The sequence below is a fragment of the Aplidium turbinatum genome, chromosome 1 (genome assembly GCF_918807975.1).
Source record: "Aplidium turbinatum chromosome 1, kaAplTurb1.1, whole genome shotgun sequence".
Taxonomy (NCBI): domain Eukaryota; kingdom Metazoa; phylum Chordata; class Ascidiacea; order Aplousobranchia; family Polyclinidae; genus Aplidium; species Aplidium turbinatum.
Window position 1 is genome coordinate 36,700,973 of NC_137472.1, and position 22,928 is coordinate 36,723,900.

The window sequence follows — 22,928 nt, forward strand, 5'->3', positions numbered from 1 at the left end:
TGCCGCTTCCACTATCGATATGAAAAAAGCGCGCTACTGCTTACCTTTAGAAATACTAATTACGAAAGTAGGATATAGTTAGTTGTCTATCACAAATCAACTTTAAAAGTCTAGCATGCACTGCCAGTTCGTTGAGAGGATAATATGTGCCCGGTCTACTTCAATGAGATCCTAGGGCCTCAAATCAAGTCATTTCTAAGAAAAAACACATTACATTCAAATAATACGCGATTGGTTCTTATAGCCTAGTTTCCGGGTCTCTCGGAAAGTTTTCGGCCCCAAAACTCTTCCAGACCCGAGTCAAAAAGTAAGCCTAGGCCTACTCCTTAGACCCTCTCTAGTCTCTACTCTACCAGTGCCGGTCTTTGGGGTATGCAAACCGTGCAATCGCACAGGGCCTGCAATTTACTCAGATAATGCAGTAATTTTGTCATTTCCAATGGAAAAATTCAACAAGTGAATTCAACAAAAGAATTATCAACAAGAAAACATAGAGTCCCCTGAACATTTTGTACCCAGAAAACATCGAGAAAAAAACAACAGAGCCGAAGTCGCTGATCGGAGTTGCCGCAAACATTTCAAAATTGCTCTCGATCTTTTCAGGGGACGAAATACGATTTTGTTGACAGCAGACAAACATGCCCAGTCAGAGCAGCTATCTCGGCGGACAAATTAAGTCTCACGGCAGACATACCAGATTTAACTTATCTGACTGAAATAGGTTGCATCCAGACTCAACATAGAGACATAGCTATAATTCCTAAAAATACCAAAGAAAACTTGATCTTATCATGTTGCTATGCCACCGGACAGCACCATTTTAAAGTAATATTCATACCCAAATTTTTGTTGAACATGCTCTCAGAATGTACCAAATTGAAAGCAATTTTTCAAAATTTTCTGGGGGAGGCCCCCCCAGACCCCCCGCCGCTGAGTGTTGCCTTTGGCAAACACGCCTTCAGGCTTCGCCCACCGACCATCAAACCCTCCCCCTCCCATTTCAAAATACCTAGCTACGCTACTGAATTGGATCATTGTCATTGGGGCCTGCAAAGCATATTCTGCACAGGGTCCGAAATACCCTAAGACCGGTACTGATTCTCCTATGCACTACAGAAGTCTGATGGTGGCAATATTTCGGAGATGCTAAAGTGTCTAGGCCTATAGGCTTATTTGGAAGAGTGCTAGATTCAACAAAAGTTAAAGAACTTGCTTAAGGGGAAAATTTCGATCTTAGCAAATTGTAGTCCTAAATTCGTAATAGCCTACGTTTCACCCATAATTCGTTGCGTTTATTTACATTTAAATGCTAGTAGGCTAGCCTAGAATGTAAGCTAGGTCGCTAGGAAAACAAGACTGAGCCTACAAGTGCAGAATTGATATACAGTAGCCAGTAGGCGTAGGCTATATAAGCTTCTGGCGTTATAGTAGCCTATTCCAGAGAAAAAGATTACAAGTGCAGAATGGATATACAGCAAAGCTTCTGGCTTCTTCTTCAATAGGCTATGCTAAGCTGTAAAATAAAAATATCGAAATATTAAATGCGGTAGGCTACGTATAAAGTTTCAATTTTCATCTAAACTAATTTAATTCTTTTAACTCTTGGTCAGTAACTTGATTTGTATTAAACATAAGCCTATAAACATCTTTCGAAATTTAATTTGAAAATGTTCCAAAAACGTTTAGCTCTTTCACCAACATTTCAGATTAAATGTAAATTTGATAGTAGGCTAGTACTAGTAGGTTTACTGAAGATCCAGGGAGGAACTTATCGCTTGCCCTCTGACATTTTCCCCTGTTTTGCAAATTGTGGTCGTTTGCTCAATCACAATTCATTAACTGGCTTGACAGTGTAAAGCACGTTTGTTGAACATCAGATTTAAGGAAGAGGAATTTGGTCATTTTCCTTCATAACCAGGGAATGGGATAAGATGGAACAGAAGGCAGATTTTGAAGTAAAAGATGGAAAATGTCAAGGGTTAAAAGTAATGGAAGATTTAGTTAGACGGTGGGATGGAGGACAGTCGTCCATCGTTCCATCCCAATTCGATTATAAACTTTTCAAAACCATATCAAGATACAAAAAACTCAGATTTCTTTTGATTAAATTTCTTAAACTGAAATAATTCGATTTAGTGTTCGTATTGAACAAGTGACTGTTGCCTGGACTGTTGTTCGAGAACGAGACGTCGACAACATTCACACTTTGTGAGTAACACAGTTTCACTTCAGCTCAAACAGTTAAATGCACTACATCGCTCTTGAATAATTGTGTTTGTGTGAAACCGAGCAATTAATCGAAGAGTCTGAAAAACAATCACAGTAGGAAAGACTGGCGTAAAGTGTGCAGTGGGGTAAGATGAACAACCCCTGTTTTTGGAACAACGAGTAGAAACCAAAGCGATAAATTGTGATAATGCAATTAATCAACCAAGTTTATTTCAGTATAACTTCATGTACCGGTGTACATGTAAACACTAAACATTGTACGAAACTTATACATCAAACACATTTATTTTTTATGGAAGCTACAGGGATAGGCTATGAAGGCTTGCAGCGATTGCTTTATTCTCATGACACTACCAGGGCGGTAGTTTGTAGTGCTTTAAACATGTAGTTTTTTTTAAATCGTAGAAAGTTTTGTAGTGCAGCTGGTAGCCTACAATAAGCTACAGAAGACAGTTAGCAAATGTTACGTAGAGCATATTTAAAGAATAGGCTACTTGTTTACAAAGACAGTTGAAAAGTTACCAGTAGCCTAACCTGTTTTTTTTTTTAACAAAGCCTTTGCAGTAGGATAGATGTAAAGCAAGTATATGGGTAGTTGCATTAACAAGCAACCATGAGCATGCTGTGAATATCCAGGCCTGATGCTAATAGTGCAATGCAAGTTATCATAACAAGATTTATTAAACTACTATCGGTGCCAATTGTCATTTTACGATAGACACAGATTATTTACGATAAACAAAAGCCCTTCTATTGTCAGACGTAATAAAAGCCTTCTTATCCTCTTGTTTAGATATCCCAGGGAAGCTAAACCGTTAAGAGACCGAAAAAAAAATCATGCGGTTATCTATCGTAAGTCAAGGTGCGAAGAGAGAGCCAGCTTGCCCTGCTAAAACTCCAAACGCACACGGACAGAAATCACAGGGAAAACAAAACACCAAAAGGCAGCTCTCCCACGCTTCGCCAACCCTCAAAAACTAGTTGACGATACACCGAAAGACATAAAAAAAAACCAGTTATCTAAGTGAAATACCCTTGATGTTTTATACGAATCGACAAAACACCAAAATAACCACTTCAACGCATTCCCCTTTGCTGCATTCTTTGGCCACCAGAGTTGGACTAAATACTACAATTGTAATCAAATGTAATTAATTATACACTTAATAATAATATAATAATAATGTTAGTTTTTATATAGCGCTGTATCTATCGCAGAATGCGTTGCTCCACAGCGCTTTACAAAGCAGACAATGTCAATGCAGCCGTATAGAGGCGCAACTGAGTACATAATTACCCGAATCCACTCCACTTACCCGAATCCCACTTTCATGAAATTGAGACTTTTTGTTGCTGTGTAATGTAGGCTAATTGTAATTTCAAAAAAAAGTTGTGTCAGATTAATGTTATTATACTTGGTAAGTTACATATTATAGAGTGACTATCACTAGAGGAACTTTTTGCACCTTAGGCTACTTGTGTGCAGACAATTTTCATAACCTAATCTTTATCAAATGCGATTCCACAACCTTTGATAATAGCAAACAGTAAAAAAATCATTATTGAACATGAATATTGAAACTTTTAATCTTTGTAATCGAAACGTGTAATTAATTACATTTGAATGTAGTTGTAGGCTAATTTGAAAATTTCAAACAAAATGATTAATATGTTATTAAAATTTTTGATCGTGTACTTGTAATGTAATTGAACTGAAACGTAAATAATCCAACTCTGCTGAACACCACGTTTTATAGTTGCACCGAAAAAAAAGACCACAGATGTCGGCGTTCTACACTACAGTAGTTCTAACTTGTAGCACCAGACGGTACATAGGCTAAACCATAGAAAAAAACAATTGTTACATTTTCAGCACTTAGCAACCAAATTTGCAGATGGAAGATTGAATGAAAGATGGAAGAAAATTTTCTGATGAATTAGAAGATATTTATGATAGAGTGGAAATGAGATGAAAGCAAATGTCAGGATGGAAGATGGAATAAACGTCTTCCATTTCATTAGCCAATATCCCATACCCAGCTCATAACTTGGCGAAAAATGTAATCATCTGAAATGAAAAACTTGCTCACTTAACCACATTAACAATACAGTACATTAAAATAGACCGATTTCAATGGTGATGGAAGTATAGCAAGTTAAGGAACGCAGCTTATCAGTGTAGACTATGCTAGTAGTTTCCAATATTTTTTGATGCATTCCCCCTTTGTGATAATGGAACTTTTCATTCCTCCCCTATTTATTATGTAAAGTAGGCAGAGCGATGGAATGATGAAATTTAATCTCATTTATTTTCTGTCAATCCTCTGTAGACTACTGTAGGCTATGTGGTATTGCAAATTGCCCCTTTCCCAAAACTATAACTAGTCAAACTTAAACAAAACAAAATGAAAGTAACTTATATTCTTTTAGTTTAAAATAAAAAATTGTTCTGTTGATTAATTAATTGCTATCGTCGCTACCTGTTAGGCAACAATATCGAACTTCGTAATCTCGACAACCTCCATATTTTTGTTTTTTGTTTTCACAAAAAAATCCCGATACCAAATTTTTGGTGACAACTTGTCCGAAAGACGTATGTTGGTTCCAACGATTTTGGCATCAACTGCTGTAGGATTTTGACATATCTGGCCTGGATTTTCCCTTTGGAGATTTGAAAGATTTTCATAATCTCCATTTCCGCTGGGATTGTCACGGTCATAAAAACGAGTCCAAGTTCCTTGGCAACACGGAATGCTTCGTGATGCTAAACAATAAGAATATTTTATTACCGTACAAGAAGTGACGTAGGTGCAGGCTGTATAATGCGTGTATGTGACTGACGCTTGAAAGTTGCAAACAGAGCAGATAACAATAATCTTGTCGTAACTTAACGTAGTAGCCTAACTACCTGAAAAAAATGCAGCATCAATCTATTTTGGCTATTTCTGGTGTGTAATTTAAGTTTTCCCAATTTTTTTGTCTTGGTTTCAAATAAGTAGTAGACCTAATGTATTTTTTTATATCTCTAGCGCAGTAGTTCTTAAACTTATTCAAAAAAATTGTGTAGTGGTCTCCTTTTAATTTTTTAAAGACTCGTGGTCTACCATAAAATTAAGGCACCTGCTGGTTGGCTGTTACCAGTTATTCTATGCCTGTAGGCTACGGTGTGTTATCTTCTGTTTTGCACAACGTGACCTTCATATCAAGCATCACATCCAACCTGTTTCGGGATTTTTTTTGATAGCGAGTAGTGTTAAAAAAGCTGTCACATTCGTAAGTTGTTGAATATGGAATCAGCAGTTTTAGTGCCATCTTGGTAATATTAGGATAAGACTGCGCCATTTCAATCCAGAAGTAACTGCAACACATCTTACGGAAAATACGCTTTACACCCCAATCCGTAAACTGTTCTTGAATTAATTGTTTTCCAAAGGCAAATTTCTAACATTAGTTTCAAACGGGGGTTGATGAAGCAACAGTTCTTTTGAAGATCTTGTAGGTTGAGAAGCAAATTTCATCTCTAACAGCAAATTTCATCTCTAAGAATAGAAACGTTGCACGGCTTGTTTCCAAGAATGGAAAAGCAGATTCCAGCCGTTATTTCACAACAGCAAAAACGGTTGTCTACCACTCGAACGAAAAAAGCCCTGTCTGGTGCAAGAGGAAGAAAAGATAGAGTTTGTCAGCTTGGATGTTGCAAAGTTTGTTTTAGAAAAACCGATAGCGTTTTTGAAGGTGCTTCGTGGTCTCAAAATATTGCTTCGCGGACTCCTGAAGGACCGCGGAGCAGTGGCGTAGCAGCCACTTGATGGTTCTGGCTCTGCGCCAGGGGCGGCAGGCTGCAAGGGGGAGACAAAATGAGGCTGCACAGTGCACACAGCACGAGAAATGAAGTAATCCAAAAATAAATAAAAAGTAAAACAAGAAAATGATTTACATAGAGGCAGCTAGCACACCTTAAAAATTTTAAGGATAGAACAACAGCTAAAAAGCTCGAGTTGCTTCTTGTCACAATGGATTCACCAACGCTTTTAAAAGCACTTATGACGACGAGGTAGACTTTTTGGAGTTAGGTGTGGAAATTGACAGATTTAAGAGGCTGGTGCGAAGCAGTGAAACCACGTTTGATCGTAATGCAACAGCGTTTGATGTTTTACAGTGGTTAGCTAAATCACACCTACTTGATTCAACACCATATTTATGCTTGTGTCTGAAACTTTATCTTACCATTGGTGTTTCAATTGCGAGCTGTGAGAGGAGTTTCTCAAAGCTCAAAACGATAAAGTCGTATTTACGTTCTACCATGAATGATGATCGGCTATCAGTTCTATCGATTCTTTCTAAAGAAAGATACTACGTTCAAAAACTTGATTTTGAAGATATTATCGCTGATTTTGCTTCGACGAAAGCTCGAAAAGTTCAATTTTGAGGCGGCTATTGATCTTTTATTTGCCTAATAGGCTACATTTGTTTTCCATTTTTTGTCTTTTATTTTTGGCCTTAACGCTGAGACAGTGAGGCTTCTCTCTCAAGCAATATAGACCTTCTGAGACGCGGCACAGTATTTGTAATTATTTCTATTGAAAAGATTGCTTGAACATGAAACTATTTCAAAATTGCTGCAGTCTACTTAGGGTGGCATTTTCAACGAAAGCCAGGGGCGGCAGCATGCTCCTACGCCACTGCCGCGGAGTGCGGACTCCAGTTTAAAAACCACTGCTCTAGCCTAAGTTATTTTTAATTTAAGTTTTATTAGTAAGTTAACAATCCCATTGCAAGATGACATCAGTACAAAATTACTGTAGGCCTAAATCAAGTTTGTGCAACATTAAATTTCAAACTAGTTTAAACGGACAAGCTTGTGACAACCACTATGTCAAAAATTGAAAAACGTATATTTCGTTCAAACATATCTAGCAGAAGTTTTGTTCAAAGCACTTCAATATGTAGGCTATGTCAGCTTGTTGTAGTGTTTGAATTTTATCATCCGATCCCATTAATTTACTGCCAAAGCTATGAATAGTCAAACTTAAACAAAACAAAGTTAAAATATATACTTTTATTTCAGAATAAAAATGGTTCCGGTGATCAGTTAATTGCTATCGTCGCTACCTGTTGGGCAACAATATCGAACTTCGTAATCTCGACAACCTCCATGTTTCTGCTTTTTGTTTTCACAAAAAAATCCCGATACCAAATTTTTGGTGACAACTTGTCCCGAATGACGTATGTTGGTTCCAACGATTTTGGCATCAACTGCTGTAGGATTTTGACATATCTGGCCTGGATTTTCCCTTCGGAGATTTGAAAGATTTTCATAATCTCCATTTCCGCTAGGATTGTCACGATCATAAAAACGAGTCCAACTTCCATGGCAACACGGAACTAAACAATACAAATGTTTGAAGAATTGATTTGTGGTGCAGTATTGGCTACCTCAATATGGCGTGGAGAAGGTTTTGTTAAAGTTTTGAAAATTCATCCACTAGTCGGAGTCTGGCTTAGAACAAGAATTCAGAGAAACAAATCGGCTAAAGATGATATACGCTTGATTACGTAACCAAGCCATCAAAACGTTAGCTGATTGACTGTAGAAAGGTCCCATTGTCATTAACAAAAATGCTTCTTTGAACTGGAACGATGTAGTTTGATAGATATTTGTTGCAAATGTGACTTCAAACCTTTCATTAAAAATGCACAAATTAATGATTTTTAAATGAAGTGAGGTTTTATCAGACTGCTGATGACAAAATACAAATAAAGCCCTTTTTACAATTGTGTGAAATGCCTTTTCTTTTTCTTCAACACTTTTATTCAAATCGCTGCATCATTTACTGATATAGCCTTAGGTAGGCAACACTGGGAGAAAACTGTTTTTTTTCTGCAGGCCTGCCTTAAAACAAAGTATTGGCAGCAAACTAATTGGCGAAGATAACGTTATTGGTAAATGGGCTAGAATAAACTTTTGCAAAAACTAGTTGGTTTGTCTTTATTTAAATGCTATTAAAACTCGACTAGAAAAATTTAAACAAAACAAAGTTAAAATAGATTTTTATATCATAAAAATGATTCTAGAGATCAGTTAATTGCTATCGTCGCTACCTGTTGGGCAACAATATCGAACTTCGTAATCTCGACAACCTCCATGCTTCTGCTTTTTGTTTTCACAAAAAAATCCCGATACCAAATTTTTGGTGACAACTTGTCCCGAATGACGTATGTTGGTTCCAACGATTTTGGCATCAACTGCTGTAGGATTTTGACATATCTGGCCTGGATTTTCCCTTCGGAGATTTGAAAGATTTTCATAATCTCCATTTCCGCTAGGATTGTCACGATCATAAAAACGAGTCCAACTTCCATGGCAACTCGGAACTAAACAATACAAATGTTTGAAGAATTGATTTGTGGTGCAGTATGGGCTACCTCAATATGGCGTGGAGAAGGTTTTGTTAAAGTTTTGAAAATTCATTCACAAGTCGGAGTCTGGCTTAGGACAAGAATTCAGAGAAACAAATCGGCTAAAGATGATATACGCTTGATTACGTAACCAAGCCATCAAAACGTTAGCTGATTGACTGTAGAAAGGTCCCATTGTCATTAACAAAAATGCTTCATTGAACTGGAACGATGTAGTTTGATAGATATTTGTTGCAAATGTGACTTCAAACCTTTCATTAAAAATGCACAAATTAATGATTTTTAAATGAAGTGAGGTTTTATCAGACTGCTGATGACAAAATACAAATAAAGCCCTTTTTACAATTGTGTGAAATGCCTTTTCTTCTTCTTCAACACTTTTATTCAAATCGCTGCATCATTTACTGATATAGCCTTAGGTAGGCAACACTGGGAGAAAACTGTTTTTTTCTGCAGGCCTGCCTTAAAACAAAGTATTGGCAGCAAACTAATTGGCGGAGATAACGTTATTGGTAAATGGGCTAGAATAAACTTTTGCAAAAACTAGTTGGTTTGTCTTTATTTAAATGCTATTAAAACTCGACTAGAAAAATTTAAACAAAACAAAGTTAAAATAGATTTTTATATCATAAAAATGATTCTAGAGATCAGTTAATTGCTATCGTCGCTACCTGTTGGGCAACAATATCGAACTTCGTAATCTCGACAACCTCCATGTTTCTGCTTTTTGTTTTCACAAAAAAATCCCGATACCAAATTTTTGGTGACAACTTGTCCCGAATGACGTATGTTGGTTCCAACGATTTTGGCATCAACTGCTGTAGGATTTTGACAAATCTGGCCTGGATTTTCCCTTCGGAGATTTGAAAGATTTTCATAATCTCCATTTCCGCTAGGATTGTCACGATCATAAAAACGAGTCCAACTTCCATGGCAACTCGGAACTAAACAATACAAATGTTTGAAGAATTGATTTGTGGTGCAGTATGGGCTACCTCAATATGGCGTGGAGAAGGTTTTGTTAAAGTTTTGAAAATTCATTCACTAGTCGGAGTCTGGCTTAGGACAAGAATTCAGAGAAACAAATCGGCTAAAGATGATATACGCTTGATTACGTAACCAAGCCATCAAAACGTTAGCTGATTGACTGTAGAAAGGTCCCATTGTCATTAACAAAAATGCTTCTTTGAACTGGAACGATGTAGTTTGATAGATATTTGTTGCAAATGTGACTTCAAACCTTTCATTACAAATGCACAAATTAATGATTTTTAAATGAAGTGAGGTTTTATCAGACTGCTGATGACAAAATACAAATAAAGCCCTTTTTACAATTGTGTGAAATGCCTTTTCTTTTTCTTCAACACTTTTATTCAAATCGCTGCATCATTTACTGATATAGCCTTAGGTAGGCAACACTGGGAGAAAACTGTTTTTTTCTGCAGGCCTGCCTTAAAACAAAGTATTGGCAGCAAACTAATTGGCGGAGATAACGTTATTGGTAAATGGGCTAGAATAAACTTTTGCAAAAACTAGTTGGTTTGTCTTTATTTAAATGCTATTAAAACTCGACTAGAAAAATTTAAACAAAACAAAGTTAAAATAGATTTTTATATCATAAAAATGATTCTAGAGATCAGTTAATTGCTATCGTCGCTACCTGTTGGGCAACAATATCGAACTTCGTAATCTCGACAACCTCCATGCTTCTGCTTTTTGTTTTCACAAAAAAATCCCGATATCAAATTTTTGGTGACAACTTGTCCAGAATGACGTATCTTGGTTCCAACGATTTTGGCATCGACTGCTGTAGGATTTTGACATATCTGGCCTGGATTTTCCCTTCGGAGATTTGAAAGATTTTCATAATCTCCATTTCCGCTGGGATTGTCACGGTCATAAAAACGAGTCCAAGTTCCTCGACAAAACGGAATGCTGTGAGATTCTAAACAATACAAATGTTTTATTAAAAGTTCAGTGGTGTAGACCAGGGTCACCAACTGGCCGCCCGTCACGCTGTTATGTGCGGCCCGCGGAATGTATCAGCGCACAAGTATAACCAAAAATACTTTTCTTAAGGAGTTAAAGAGCAAGAAAGTAAAAAATACTTTCCGGAAAGCATATTTTCGCTTTGCATACAATTCTACCTACCGACCAATCAGATTGTACCTTGTTCTAGATGGGGGTCGCTTAAAGTTATTCCAATGCGATGTCCAACCACACTGTCCCAGTGGTTGATTAAAACGTCTGTTTTTGAAATCGTCTGTGAGCATAGGGTTGCGTATTTTAAGTTTGTAAACGTCATGTAAACACTAGTGTGCGTTTCACGTTTATTGTGTTTCACGAGCAGTGTTCTCTTTGTGCAAGTTCTTGTTGGCAAAATAGGTCGGTGTGCCAACTCAATTTATAATAAATTGGCAAAATATTATATATAAATTTAACCCTTAGAAGACAAGGTTGGGCTCCTGCTGGTGTCTTTCTCAGTTTCGCGGGGGGGGGGGGGGCTGTCGATTCTTCTTATGCTTTAGGAATGTATCTCCGTTATTTTTTAAGGCACGGTTTCAAAGTTTGGGATTCACTTTGTAAAATTATTCACGCTGAGCATATCCCAAAATTAAAACTATGTGAATTTTAGAACTGCTCATATACATAGAAATGTTGAGGTGACTTATGACTTTTGGATTATTTTGCGATTGCGTGAGTTTACACATTACTTTTTGGTAGAGTAATGAAGAACATGCATTGCAATGTTGTGATTACAATTTTTTTACATAAACTCAATTTGAATCTATATTTTTCATGCAAAATAATATAATAATGCAAAATAACATATAATAATGCAAAATAACATATAAATAGAATATGAAAACAATAAAAACTATTAATACTACAAAAAGTGCTCAGTGCTAAGCAAAAAAGCAAAGCAGAGCGAATTAAATCAAATATAGTTATTACTATCTGAATCCTTAACAGCCTGTCTCATCTTTAACGGATCATCAGAAGGGACTTATTCTATTTGAATAGCAATATTCTATTTGAATAAGACCCTTCTGATGATCCGTTAAAGGTGAAACAGGCTGTTAAGGATTCAGATAGTAATAACTATAGTAGTAAAAGGTTTCTGCAGACTCTTAACCTCAGTTCTGGCTTCTCGGTGTTTTGGGAATTGCTAATCATAAATAATTGTAGGATCCATGTAAAAGGATTCAACCAAACATATAATAATCAATAAAAAATCAACCAGGTTTGGTAACTGTTACCAAACCTGGTTGATTTTTTATTTAGTAATAACTATATTTGATTTAAATAGAATATGAAATATTTCAGAGGATGTGCTGAGAAATGCCTTATATCTCTCAATTTATAACCTTTATTCGCTCAAAGTTTCAGCTCAATAGAGGTGAATAAAAGTTAGGAAAAGTCAAGAAATCTCGTAGTCGCAGCCTCAGTGGTTTCAGAGATACAACTGTTGATGCAAAAAGGACAGCCACCTCGCAACCTTCAAAGGGTTAAAGACTTTTTCTGGTTGTATTATGAAAATATTTAGCTTAGTACTGCAAAATGTTGTTAATCAACAATTCTTGCTATGCTGATAAGCACCACAAGTGACAGTTGTCTAATAATCAAAGAAAGACGGTTTTATAACTCTCACAAAAATGATGAAAAACCAACTCATTGCTTTTTTAGAGGGAACCCCTATTCATGAGTTAGCCTACGATAGAAACGTTTTTCGGTGATTTCCACAAGCGTTTGTTTCATGGTGCCTGGTTTTTTTCTCCTTGTTATTGAAGCCTATTTTTCGCTGATATGTTTGCAGATCACTATTGTTGCCTGTATTGCGATGTGTCAAACATTTCCTTGTTTACTGAAAATGTTAATTGCAACTTGCAAGATATCTTTTGTGAAGCGAAGTAACAACAACATACTCTTGCTTGGCGATGAATATTCTGATGAAACCTCTCGCCTCGCTATAAGTGCACAAAACAAGTGGCCTTGTTTATTAGGCATTGTTAAAGAAGTCAAATGTGTTGTCAAAGGAGCTTGGCCTGGCAGTAGCGTTGTTTGATTAATTTTGTTGCTGCGGTATTCTAAGATAAATATTAACAAAATGTAACCCTGGATAGCCTACTGGGTACGAAATGTGTTCTTTTCTTGCATAAGAATCAACCTACAGTACCTAAAATTTTATTAGTGCGGCCCGCCACAGCTCTCCTAAGTGCCAAAGTGGCCCACGTGCAAAAAAGGTTAGTGACCCCTGGTGTAGATCAACAGTCCCCAACCTTGTTTCTCCCGCGGACCGATTTTAAAATGAAATTAACCTGGCGGACCGGCGATGAAAAAAAAACGAAGTTTTATATCTAACCTATAATGCTGCTCTAATTTTTTATATCATTTTAAACGCTCTTTAAGTATGATTCAAAAAATAAAGACAAAGACACAAAAGACACACGCTTTGGGTTTGACCAATATCATCAAATTAAGATTAGATTTCTTTAAAAGTTTGAGTGACAAGTATTGATTTGAAATTAAAGTTAGGCTACTTTTAATATTTTCATTTCACGACTACAGAAGGATTTCAATAATTCATTGGTTGAAGGTTTGTATAGCATTGTTTGGGCTAGTAAAATTTCTAAAGTCCATCTTAAATGACCCCACTTTTCGTATAGGCCCATAACACTATGTAACAAAAATAGAAAAAATTTTTGTCCTTGGGAAATAATTGCTATTTTCTGTTTGCTTTTGCCTAAAAAATACAAAAAATCTTTATTGTACCACAATAACTTCAGGTTTGTGTTCCTCAGATTAGTTTGAATTTTTTCTCATTTCTCATGAAAATAGGCATACAGTATAGTGTATACATAACGTTGAAAATTTACTGTCAGCTGCTTCCAGCAATAGTTACCTAATAATGGGTAATTGGGTATAATTAAGTAACACTTGGATTATGTTTGCACACAAAGCCTTGCAAGGTTTTGCTTTTGTGATGAAACAAAAAAGGCTGAGCATTTTTGCAGTCGCATACTTTTCTTGAGCAATTTATTAACATTTACTGCTTTGCGAGATGCAACCCTACACAGTGTGTTTGTCTTGTCTTCAACTCCGAGTTACTGGTGAAAAGGGCCCTTACTACCGCCATTAAAAAGATATAAACGATAGTGTCGGAAAATTGTCATTGACCTACAAATCCAAAACAAGTATTATCTTTATAAGTCCACTGCTGAGTTACTCATTTCTACAATAGAGCAATGGGACTTAATTGGATGACAGTGTTCAACTTATTTCACAAAGAAGTTTTTCAGTGTTCTACACATTTAAAGACAGTTTATGCTACTGCCATGATATTGAAAAACTTTTTCAGGCTAAATTGGCTTTTCCTGCAATCCTTGAGTGGAAGCTCTTCACCGACAGCTCATCTAGAAGTCTCACAGCTGTATTGTTGAGTAACGCAGACAAGTGTCCCTCCATTCTTCCGGCTTGCTCAGTTTATATCAAGGAAGAATATTAAAACATCAAAATCGTGATGAGTGCATTGAAGTAGGACCTCTACAATTGGGAGGTTGTTGATGATTTCAAGATAGTGGCCTTCATAATGGCGCTTCAGGGTGGTTCTATCTCTATCAAGTTTCAATGCTGTCTTTGTCTCTGGGATAGCAGAAACACAGCTTTTCACTACAAGAAGTTGAATTGGCCTCCAAGAACCAGCTATGAGATTGGATCTTATAATGTAAAACAACAACCTCTGGTGTCTGAAGTTTAACAGACAGCTTGGACCTGTTTCATGTCTGTAGTTAACAGATTTTTGGGCAATCACAAGACAGAGAATTACAGGGTGCTTTTTGATCAACTCAGAGATGCGTGTTAGAAAATGGGATGCAGGATGTCACTGAAACTACACGCACTACATGCTCACCTTGATCAATTCAAAGATAAAAAGGGCGACTCCTCAGAGAAACAAGGTGAAAGATTTGCTCAAGATATCAGGTTTTTGAGGAACGCTATATAAAGGCCAGTTGGCCTACAATGAAAGTATGATGGAGGACTAGGCCTACATATGAACCGTTTACGTGAAAGAAAACTGATATATCATCGCCAATCTAAAAAAAAAACATTTCTTTGTAATTATGTTATAAGTTGTAAGTGCTTTACGTGATGACGTATAAGTTTGTTCAGTAATAATTTTGACCAAAGGCCTGTAGCAGGGTATTCAGGCCTTTAGGTCTTCTATCGTGTTTGTAGCCTAAATTAAAATCGCGTACTATACATGTTTTTGTCTTGTTTATGTATTTAAAAAATCTCTGAAACAACGTTCATCGTCATTATTTTAGAATGACAACACAGACAACAATAAGTAATCTTAGATTTAACTTTTTTATATTGATTTAAAAAGATATAGTGGGAGCCATTGCATTAAAAAGGCACAATTAGCCAGAAAATCCAATAAATGAATCTCATTCAGTCAAAACCGAAGTTTGAACTTGATGAATGCTCATTTGTGTTGATTTAGGCCATATTAAATCAGAAAATAATAGTTTTGACCCAAGGACAAATTTTGTGTTACATAGTGTAATCCTATAAAAGGCAGATTTCAAATACCTGTGTAGCGATTCATTATTTCAACATATAAGTTTTCCTGCCTTTTACTAAAGTTTCTGTAATTTTCCATTTAAACTGCTCCCGAAGTAAATAAGAAAAAGGGAACACAAAATAAAATGGTTTGTTCGTCCTTTGACGAGAGCTTTATCACATCAAACCAGCTCAATTAGACAAAGAGCTCTATCAAATCGGACTAGCTCACATCAAACCAGCCCAGTTAGACCAGTTCAGCTCTCAGAAAAACATTAAATTGATTGTTTAATTAAAATGTAATAACTCGTGATAATGTTTCACTATCATGTAATTTCATTATTCTGTACTGTTTAAATTCAAATTGTGTTAGAGACCTACAATATTATATGAACACCTTCTGATAACTTAAAATTATAATTCGCATAACAATTGTGTGGAAATCAGTTCATGGAGTCAGATAGCCTAACTAGATAAATTAGATAGATAGAAATTTCATCAGGCAGTTAGACAGCCGTAAAATTCAATTCAACTTATAAATATAAACTATCCTTACACTTAAATAACCTAAATATAATATTACCACATTTTTATAAGTTACGCTAAATAAAATGTTACCACATTGGTTACCCCGCACGTAAGTAGGTTTTTTTAAAAAATAAAAAGTAAGTTTAATGAATCGCTACAGAGGCCCTCTGTAGCGATTCATTATTTCAACATATAAGTTTTCCTGCCTTTTACTAAAGTTTCTGTAATTTTCCATTTAAACTGCTCCCGAAGTAAATAAGAAAAAGGGAACACAAAATAAAATGGTTTGTTCGTCCTTTGACGAGAGCTTTATCACATCAAACCAGCTCAATTAGACAAAGAGCTCTATCAAATCGGACTAGCTCACATCAAACCAGCCCAGTTAGACCAGTTCAGCTCTCAGAAAAACATTAAATTGATTGTTTAATTAAAATGTAATAACTCGTGATAATGTTTCACTATCATGTAATTTCATTATTCTGTACTGTTTAAATTCAAATTGTGTTAGAGACCTACAATATTATATGAACACCTTCTGATAACTTAAAATTATAATTCGAATAACAATTGTGTGGAAATCAGTTCATGGAGTCAGATAGCCTAACTAGATAAATTAGATAGATAGAAATTTCATCAGGCAGTTAGACAGCCGTAAAATTCAATTCAACTTATAAATATAAACTATCCTTACACTTAAATAACCTAAATATAATATTACCACATTTTTATAAGTTACGCTAAATAAAATGTTACCACATTGGTTACCCCGCACGTAAGTAGGTTTTTTTAAAAAATAAAAAGTAAGTTTAATGAATCGCTACAGAGGCCCTCTGTAGCGATTCATTATTTCAACATATAAGTTTTCCTGCCTTTTACTAAAGTTTCTGTAATTTTCCATTTAAACTGCTCCCGAAGTAAATAAGAAAAAGGGAACACAAAATAAAATGGTTTGTTCGTCCTTTGACGAGAGCTTTATCACATCAAACCAGCTCAATTAGACAAAGAGCTCTATCAAATCGGACTAGCTCACATCAAACCAGCCCAGTTAGACCAGTTCAGCTCTCAGAAAAACATTAAATTGATTGTTTAATTAAAATGTAATAACTCGTGATAATGTTTCACTATCATGTAATTTCATTATTCTGTACTGTTTAAATTCAAATTGTGTTAGAGACCTACAATATTATATGAACACCTTCTGATAACTTAAAATTATAATTCGAATAACAATTGTGTGGAAATCAGTTCATGGAGTCAGATAGCCTAACTAGATAAATTAGATAGATAGAAATTTCATCAGGCAGTTAGACAGCCGTAAAATTCAATTCAACTTATAAATATAAACTATCCTTACACTTAAATATAATAATAAATACATTACCACACCTGAAATAGGTCCATTGAATTGTTAAATAGTTAGTGAACAAGATGTGTTCTTCGGAATGTTTCATTACCTTTTTGGTTTTTGAGGGGTCCTTAGAAGTGTACCGGATCTATTTTTGAAGTTCATTGCGGAAACCATCAGTAAGCTACCCGATGTTATCCCGCAGGTTAATAGGATTGAGCTTGCGAGAAAATGTTGAAAATGTAGAAAATATACGTGTTTTTTCGAGTTTGTGGGGAGATACGTGACCAAGTGGTTAGATCCGTTAAGTCCTTGATTTAGATCCTTCTTAGATCCGTTACTGCTGCTTTAATAGATCTACAACAGGCAATATGTAATATTCATTTGTAGTCTACGTATTTAGTGCATGGCTGCAATAAATTGTTTTCATCGTAATCAAAGACATACTTTCAAACAACTCGCACTCTTGACAGGCATTTTGGACCTGCGTTCTCGCAACCCGGTGCTGGGTCGCGACCCGGTGGTGAGGAACCTCTGACGTAGGCTATCTGACGTGTGTACTGTGTATGTGACCATGGCCTCTCCAGGTGGCCACGATGTGACTGATGCTTGAAAACTGCTGACAGAGCAATTAATGATAATCTTTTTCGTCAATGCTTGGTCATTGTTTCAATGTAATAGCTTAAGGCAGCGCTTCTTAACCGCTGCGCCACGCGCACTGGTGCGCCCTGAAAGGCCGCCAGGTATGCCGCAGGGATATTAAAAGAATATTCAAAATAATCTGCATTATTTTTAGAATTTGAAATAGAAAGTATGTGTTCTTTGAATCTGAAACAATGAACTGGGTGGTTTAGTTTATTAAACGGTGTGATTTTTGTTGGTTAGAAACAAACATTTTTCATCCAAAGTTGTGCTGTGTGTTTATATATGTTTTAATTTGTGTGTTTTTATAATTTAATTATACTGCATAATTACATTTTTTCATGTAGTTGTAATTGAATCATGTTTATTTTGTGTAATATTGTAATTAGAATTTGCTAAAATGTTTGCTTAATTACACTTTCAATTACATTGATATTGAGACCTGACAGGCGAAACATGATTGATTGATTAGTTGATTTTGTTATGCAATATCATAACACCTAAACATTAAATTTTAAAGTACGCATAACGATCATAGTTAACAACGGAAAATAACAAATGTACACTGAGTACAGTAAGAGAGAGAGAGAGAAGATGTGTTTTATTTGCCCTGCCAGCGCGAGAAAAAATCAAGTAATTACACTACAGAACACATATAAGTTATAATGCAGAAAGGACTGGCAGCACCGAATAACCTTGCGGTTTCCTAGTCAAGGTGCTGCCTGTCATCAAACAACAGCAATAGTATACTTACATTAAATTGACAACCGTTATTAAAATAAAATAACTACATGTAGGCTAGTAGACTACATATAAAGGTTCATAATCTGCAATGCATATTAGCTTCAGTTTTTATACAACTAGGCCGACATCGCCAGTTCACGAGTGACATCATCAAAATAATTGATAAATTTAATCTTAAGCTACTTAGGAAATTCAACAGTTAGCGACATTGTGTGCTAAAAAGTAAACACCATATCTAATTGCTATAAGCTACGACACACAGCCTACTCTTTTTGGGAATGTAGAGGATAAACCAAGATAATAAATGTTACACACACATTTTCCTCCATTTGATATCTTTCCGTTTTAAAAATTGTAATGACTTGTATACTGTAAATTACTGAGACGGCAAAATTTAGAGTTTCTTGTTATCGTGCCAACAACGTTGTTGAGTCTGACGTCAACCTCATCAAGTAAAGTTTTAGTGGCTGTTCCCCTGCTAATAATTGCATATTGTAGCCTATACGACTGTGCACTAAGCTATAATAAAGCATACATACTGTATTCTGCGATACATAGCCTAGCCTAGTCACGTAAACGATGTAAAATTCTTGAATATCTTGCCAACTGGTGCGATACATGTTTTATGTTAGCCACCAGGTCAGTTGGTCAAACCAGGTAAGAAAACGCTTCAAGTAAACAACAACGAGAAGCGCATTTGTAATCTGTAGGTGGCAGCAGGAGATGGAGTGTTTTGACCTGTAGACACTTTAAACAAAGGACAATTGTCCCTGTGAACCAGCTGAATGCAGCATGGTGACCCTTCCAGTACTCAGCCAGAGTTGATTTTTGCTTTAAAGTTGTTCGATAATTAAAAGAGAAAACAGAATAATGGCAGGGGTGGGAATCGAACCAACACCATCAAAACAACTACCTTCTTAACTCTAGCGCTCCAACTGCAACGCCAGGATACCGATGGTGAGAGGTTTACTTGATTTACTTATAACTTATTATATCAGTATCATGTGCAATTGTGCATGTAACACTCTATCTGCTGCAGCGACTTACAGATTACAAATACTCCAAGGGGAAGCTGCGAAATGACCATGACGGTCTTCGAGTGAAGTAGCCACCCATAGTCAAGTCAATGAAAAACATTCAATACACCTTCGGTTGCATAGTCGAGTGGTGAGAGCGCTGGAACGGCAATCGAAAGGGCGCCGGTTCGACACCGCTCAAGAGCATGCTGCTGTGTCTTTGGCAGAACACTTAAAGGCAGGCCTGAAGGTGGACACGAAGATTGGCTTCCTTGTCTTCCCGTCCACTTAGTCTAAATCTTCAACCACCAGGTGTAAGCCTGGATACGACAAATACACCTTATACTAAAAAAGTATCTACACTAGCAACAAAAGTCAAAACATAAACAAATTTGCATTTATAATGTGTCAAAATACAAAGTTGTAATATTAGGTGCCGATAGTCAACGATAAAGTGCTCAAAGAGCATATGTCCACAGCAGCAAATTACAATATAATATAATCATCGCTAATATTATGCATTTAGATAGTTTTTGTAAAGTTTCTGAAATGTATTACAAGAGTTTCTTTTCATGTAAGATTCATAAATGCTTGCTACTTCAGCTGAGGATTATTTGGGAGTAATTGACCAATTAGAACCATTTGAATCAAAAGTCTTTTATTTAGGTTTTATTAGATTATGACAAAATTTTAAAAAGTTTTATTGTTAAAAAACGCTTTATTCCATAACATTTTTTGCTGCAGTGCACCTTTAAAACAGAAGTTAGTTAAACCCAATCGTATTTTAGTTTTGCTGGAGATGGGTTTGTACTCTAAAACCCCCCTCTGCTTTGTCCATGAATAATTTGTGATTACGAACTTAGTTTGTTTATAAAGTAACAAATACTTACCGTAAGCCATGCAGCACAACAGCAAGACTATAGCCAAATGTTTCATACCGAGATTCTATAACATAAAACAATAAAAATTGATAAGCAATAGTAAAATTTTTGTAATGCTTGTCCAGCTCTGTAATGAATTAAAAAGATTTCCATAACTTTTTCAATGTTGTCATAATAAGCGATACTTTAAATCTAACGCATAAGAATGTTTACAAATTTAATTTACAAACAAAATTTATAACCAGAAAGAAGATACAAGATTTATCACGTGACTCATGACACTTAATCTTCCTTTAGGTGTACTTTTCATTTTCCAATTTTTTTATTTTCAAATGCTTAATCAAATATTTATCAAACCTGTAGCTTTTTTTAGATTAAAAAAGTTGACAAATATCATTGCAATGAGCTAATTGCCCTTTTTCTGACTGAGTTTGTTTAACCTCAAATTTTAGGTTACTTTTGAATAGACGTGATTCAGAAGACGATCACTTTAAAAGAGTATTTCTGCTTAAAATTTGAAAAACAGCTGGTAATGCTTTTCTCGATAGTTGACTTGGCAGTTAACGTAGCCTAGTTGGAAATCCCATTCTTCCGAACCTTTGGCATGTGCGCTTGATCAACACATTTTTAAAACGCTCTCTATTCAGCGCACCTAATGGATGGAATACTCAACATGTCTTCAATCAAAAACTCACTCTTCGTTAACCGGGCCTGCGTCATTGATTCAAAGCTTCTACAAGTATAAAAAACTGCCAAGAATTATCTTTCAGAGATCTTTTCAGTCCGAGGATACAAACTTAAACTAACCAACCAAGCATGTTCTTGAAACTTTTTGTTTCGTTCAATCTAGTTTAAAAAACAGTCTAGACAGCTAATGTTTCGCCTGGTAGCCTATTCTGTGTTGTGGGACATTGTACACAAAAAAGTAAATCTCATTATAAAAGAAGTTAGAGCAGGAAAATTACCTTTAGTCCACTTGCGTACAGACGTTTTCTTAAAAGATTTCCACAATCCAAACAACAAGAAATTTTGCAAAGTACGAATGCCCTCGAGAGCTGCAATGTCTATGTAGAGTTTGTCAACTAAATTTTTATTTTATCTTTACGCAGCCTACGAAAGCCCTCGAGGCCTAAAATTTCTAGAACAAAAAAATTGACAAAGTAAATCCATGTTGACATTTTAAAGTGATTAATGAAGTTGCGCTGTAGACTATATAAGTTATTTATTGCAAAATGACTTAACTTTAAAAGCAATGTTACCTCACGCAGGTATTTTCAGTGCCGTACGTTAGGAGTGGAGTTGGGGCCATATTTATACTTCCAAAATTTTCTAAGCGATTAGGCTAAATTTTAGTTAAACAAAGGTTTTGAGGTTTTGAGTTTTGAGGGTTTTTGAAGATAAGGATTCCCCGAAAATGAGGTCCGTTTTTCCGTATCAAATCTGTTTTTTGCTGCAGCCATCACACGTGAACCCTTTGAGGACCAGTGGCATACATACTGCATGCACCATAGATTACACCTGTTCAAACTTAAATAGGCTATTTGATGATTCCCACGGTTGTGACTATGAGAAATTAGAAATTAATTAAAATTAAAAAATTGCTATCAGATGATGGGGGATACCTTGGCTCAAAAGGCTGAAACATTTCTTGTCTATTTTTGCTAAAATCACCCATTTTTGACTTGTTGAGTCATAATTCTGACGGTGGAACTCTATATTTTAATAGAAAACAGTTTCATCAACTGTATATCACAAATGCAAAAGCAATTTTGGGACGTTTGACATGATTTTGAGAAGTGTGGGGAGAATTGAGAAGCAGCACTTATCGCCATTAGTGGTGAAAAGGCATTTGCTTATTTTAGGCAACCTATAGGCTACATATCTATTGAAATTTCTCAATGGATGTAGTCCAACAGAAAGAGACCTGAAATTTGCTTCTAACAATTTGTCCGCCCCGTTAGCTCAGTGGCTACGCGCCGGGCTCAAGATCACGCGGCGCTGGTTCGAATCTCGGGGTATGCGTTTGAGCAACGCACGTTAAGGACTGCTCTCCATTCAGCGGCACCTAGTGAATGGAATAATTCCCCGGCAACAACACTTCAATAATCCGAAAACTTCACTCTGCCAATCTCGGTATCCGGCCCTGTGTCAAGAGCCTCTACAAGTATGCGAAACTACTAGGAATAACCTATCAAGGCTTTGTCAGTCCGAGGATAAAGATTCAAAACCAACCAACCAATGTCAAAATGACATCATAAAAGTCATGACGACGCCATCTTAAAAATTTGAACTTGCAAAATAGCGATTTATTAGAAGGCAAGAGATTAGCTCATTTGGCCTAGCCCTAGGGTGTAATACCAGACAGTCTACATCAGGGTTGCCAGATTCTGCAGAGCAATATATACCAAATAGTAAAAAAAAATATACCAAATATATACCAAACTTAAAAAGTTATACCAAGTTTATACCAAAAATATCTGAAAAACAAAAGTTTTCACAAAAATTACGTTTTGCACACATCAACTAGCTGAATTATGTTTAATTTTTAACTTGGGCAAA

At 36.0% G+C, this 22,928-nt stretch overlaps 1 protein-coding gene across 2 annotated transcripts; it reads right to left on the reverse strand.

Annotated features, from left to right (window-relative positions):
- Nucleotides 1–1,276: 1,276 nt before the first annotated feature.
- Nucleotides 1,277–21,502, reverse strand: LOC145777054 (mucin-5AC-like). Of its 2 annotated transcripts, XM_082588336.1 has the most exons (8): nucleotides 21,335–21,502; nucleotides 20,379–20,433; nucleotides 10,310–10,594; nucleotides 9,321–9,593; nucleotides 8,332–8,604; nucleotides 7,342–7,614; nucleotides 4,710–4,993; nucleotides 1,277–1,513 (listed from the first exon to the last, which is right to left on the reverse strand). In XM_082588336.1, the coding sequence occupies exons 2-7, from the start codon at nucleotides 20,422–20,424 to the stop codon at nucleotides 4,713–4,715; spliced, it is 1,431 nt and encodes a 476-aa protein (XP_082444462.1). In that variant the 5' UTR covers nucleotides 20,425–20,433; nucleotides 21,335–21,502; the 3' UTR covers nucleotides 1,277–1,513; nucleotides 4,710–4,712. The 2 variants fall into 2 exon arrangements, with proteins under 2 accessions (XP_082444462.1, XP_082444467.1); XM_082588341.1 differs by lacking the exon at nucleotides 1,277–1,513 and having other exon boundaries at nucleotides 2,418–4,993.
- Nucleotides 21,503–22,928: the final 1,426 nt, after the last annotated feature.

Excerpts from the sequence above, each read along its gene's own strand:
- LOC145777054 (XM_082588336.1), bottom strand. The coding sequence starts at position 20,424 with ATGAAACATTTGGCTATAGTCTTGCTGTTGTGCTGCATGGCTTACG. Across the intron at positions 10,595-20,378 it reads GTTGTGCTGCATGGCTTACG|AATCTCACAGCATTCCGTTT; the intron begins GTAAGTATTTGT and ends TGTATTGTTTAG. Across the intron at positions 8,605-9,320 it reads TCGATATTGTTGCCCAACAG|TTCCGAGTTGCCATGGAAGT; the intron begins GTAGCGACGATA and ends TGTATTGTTTAG.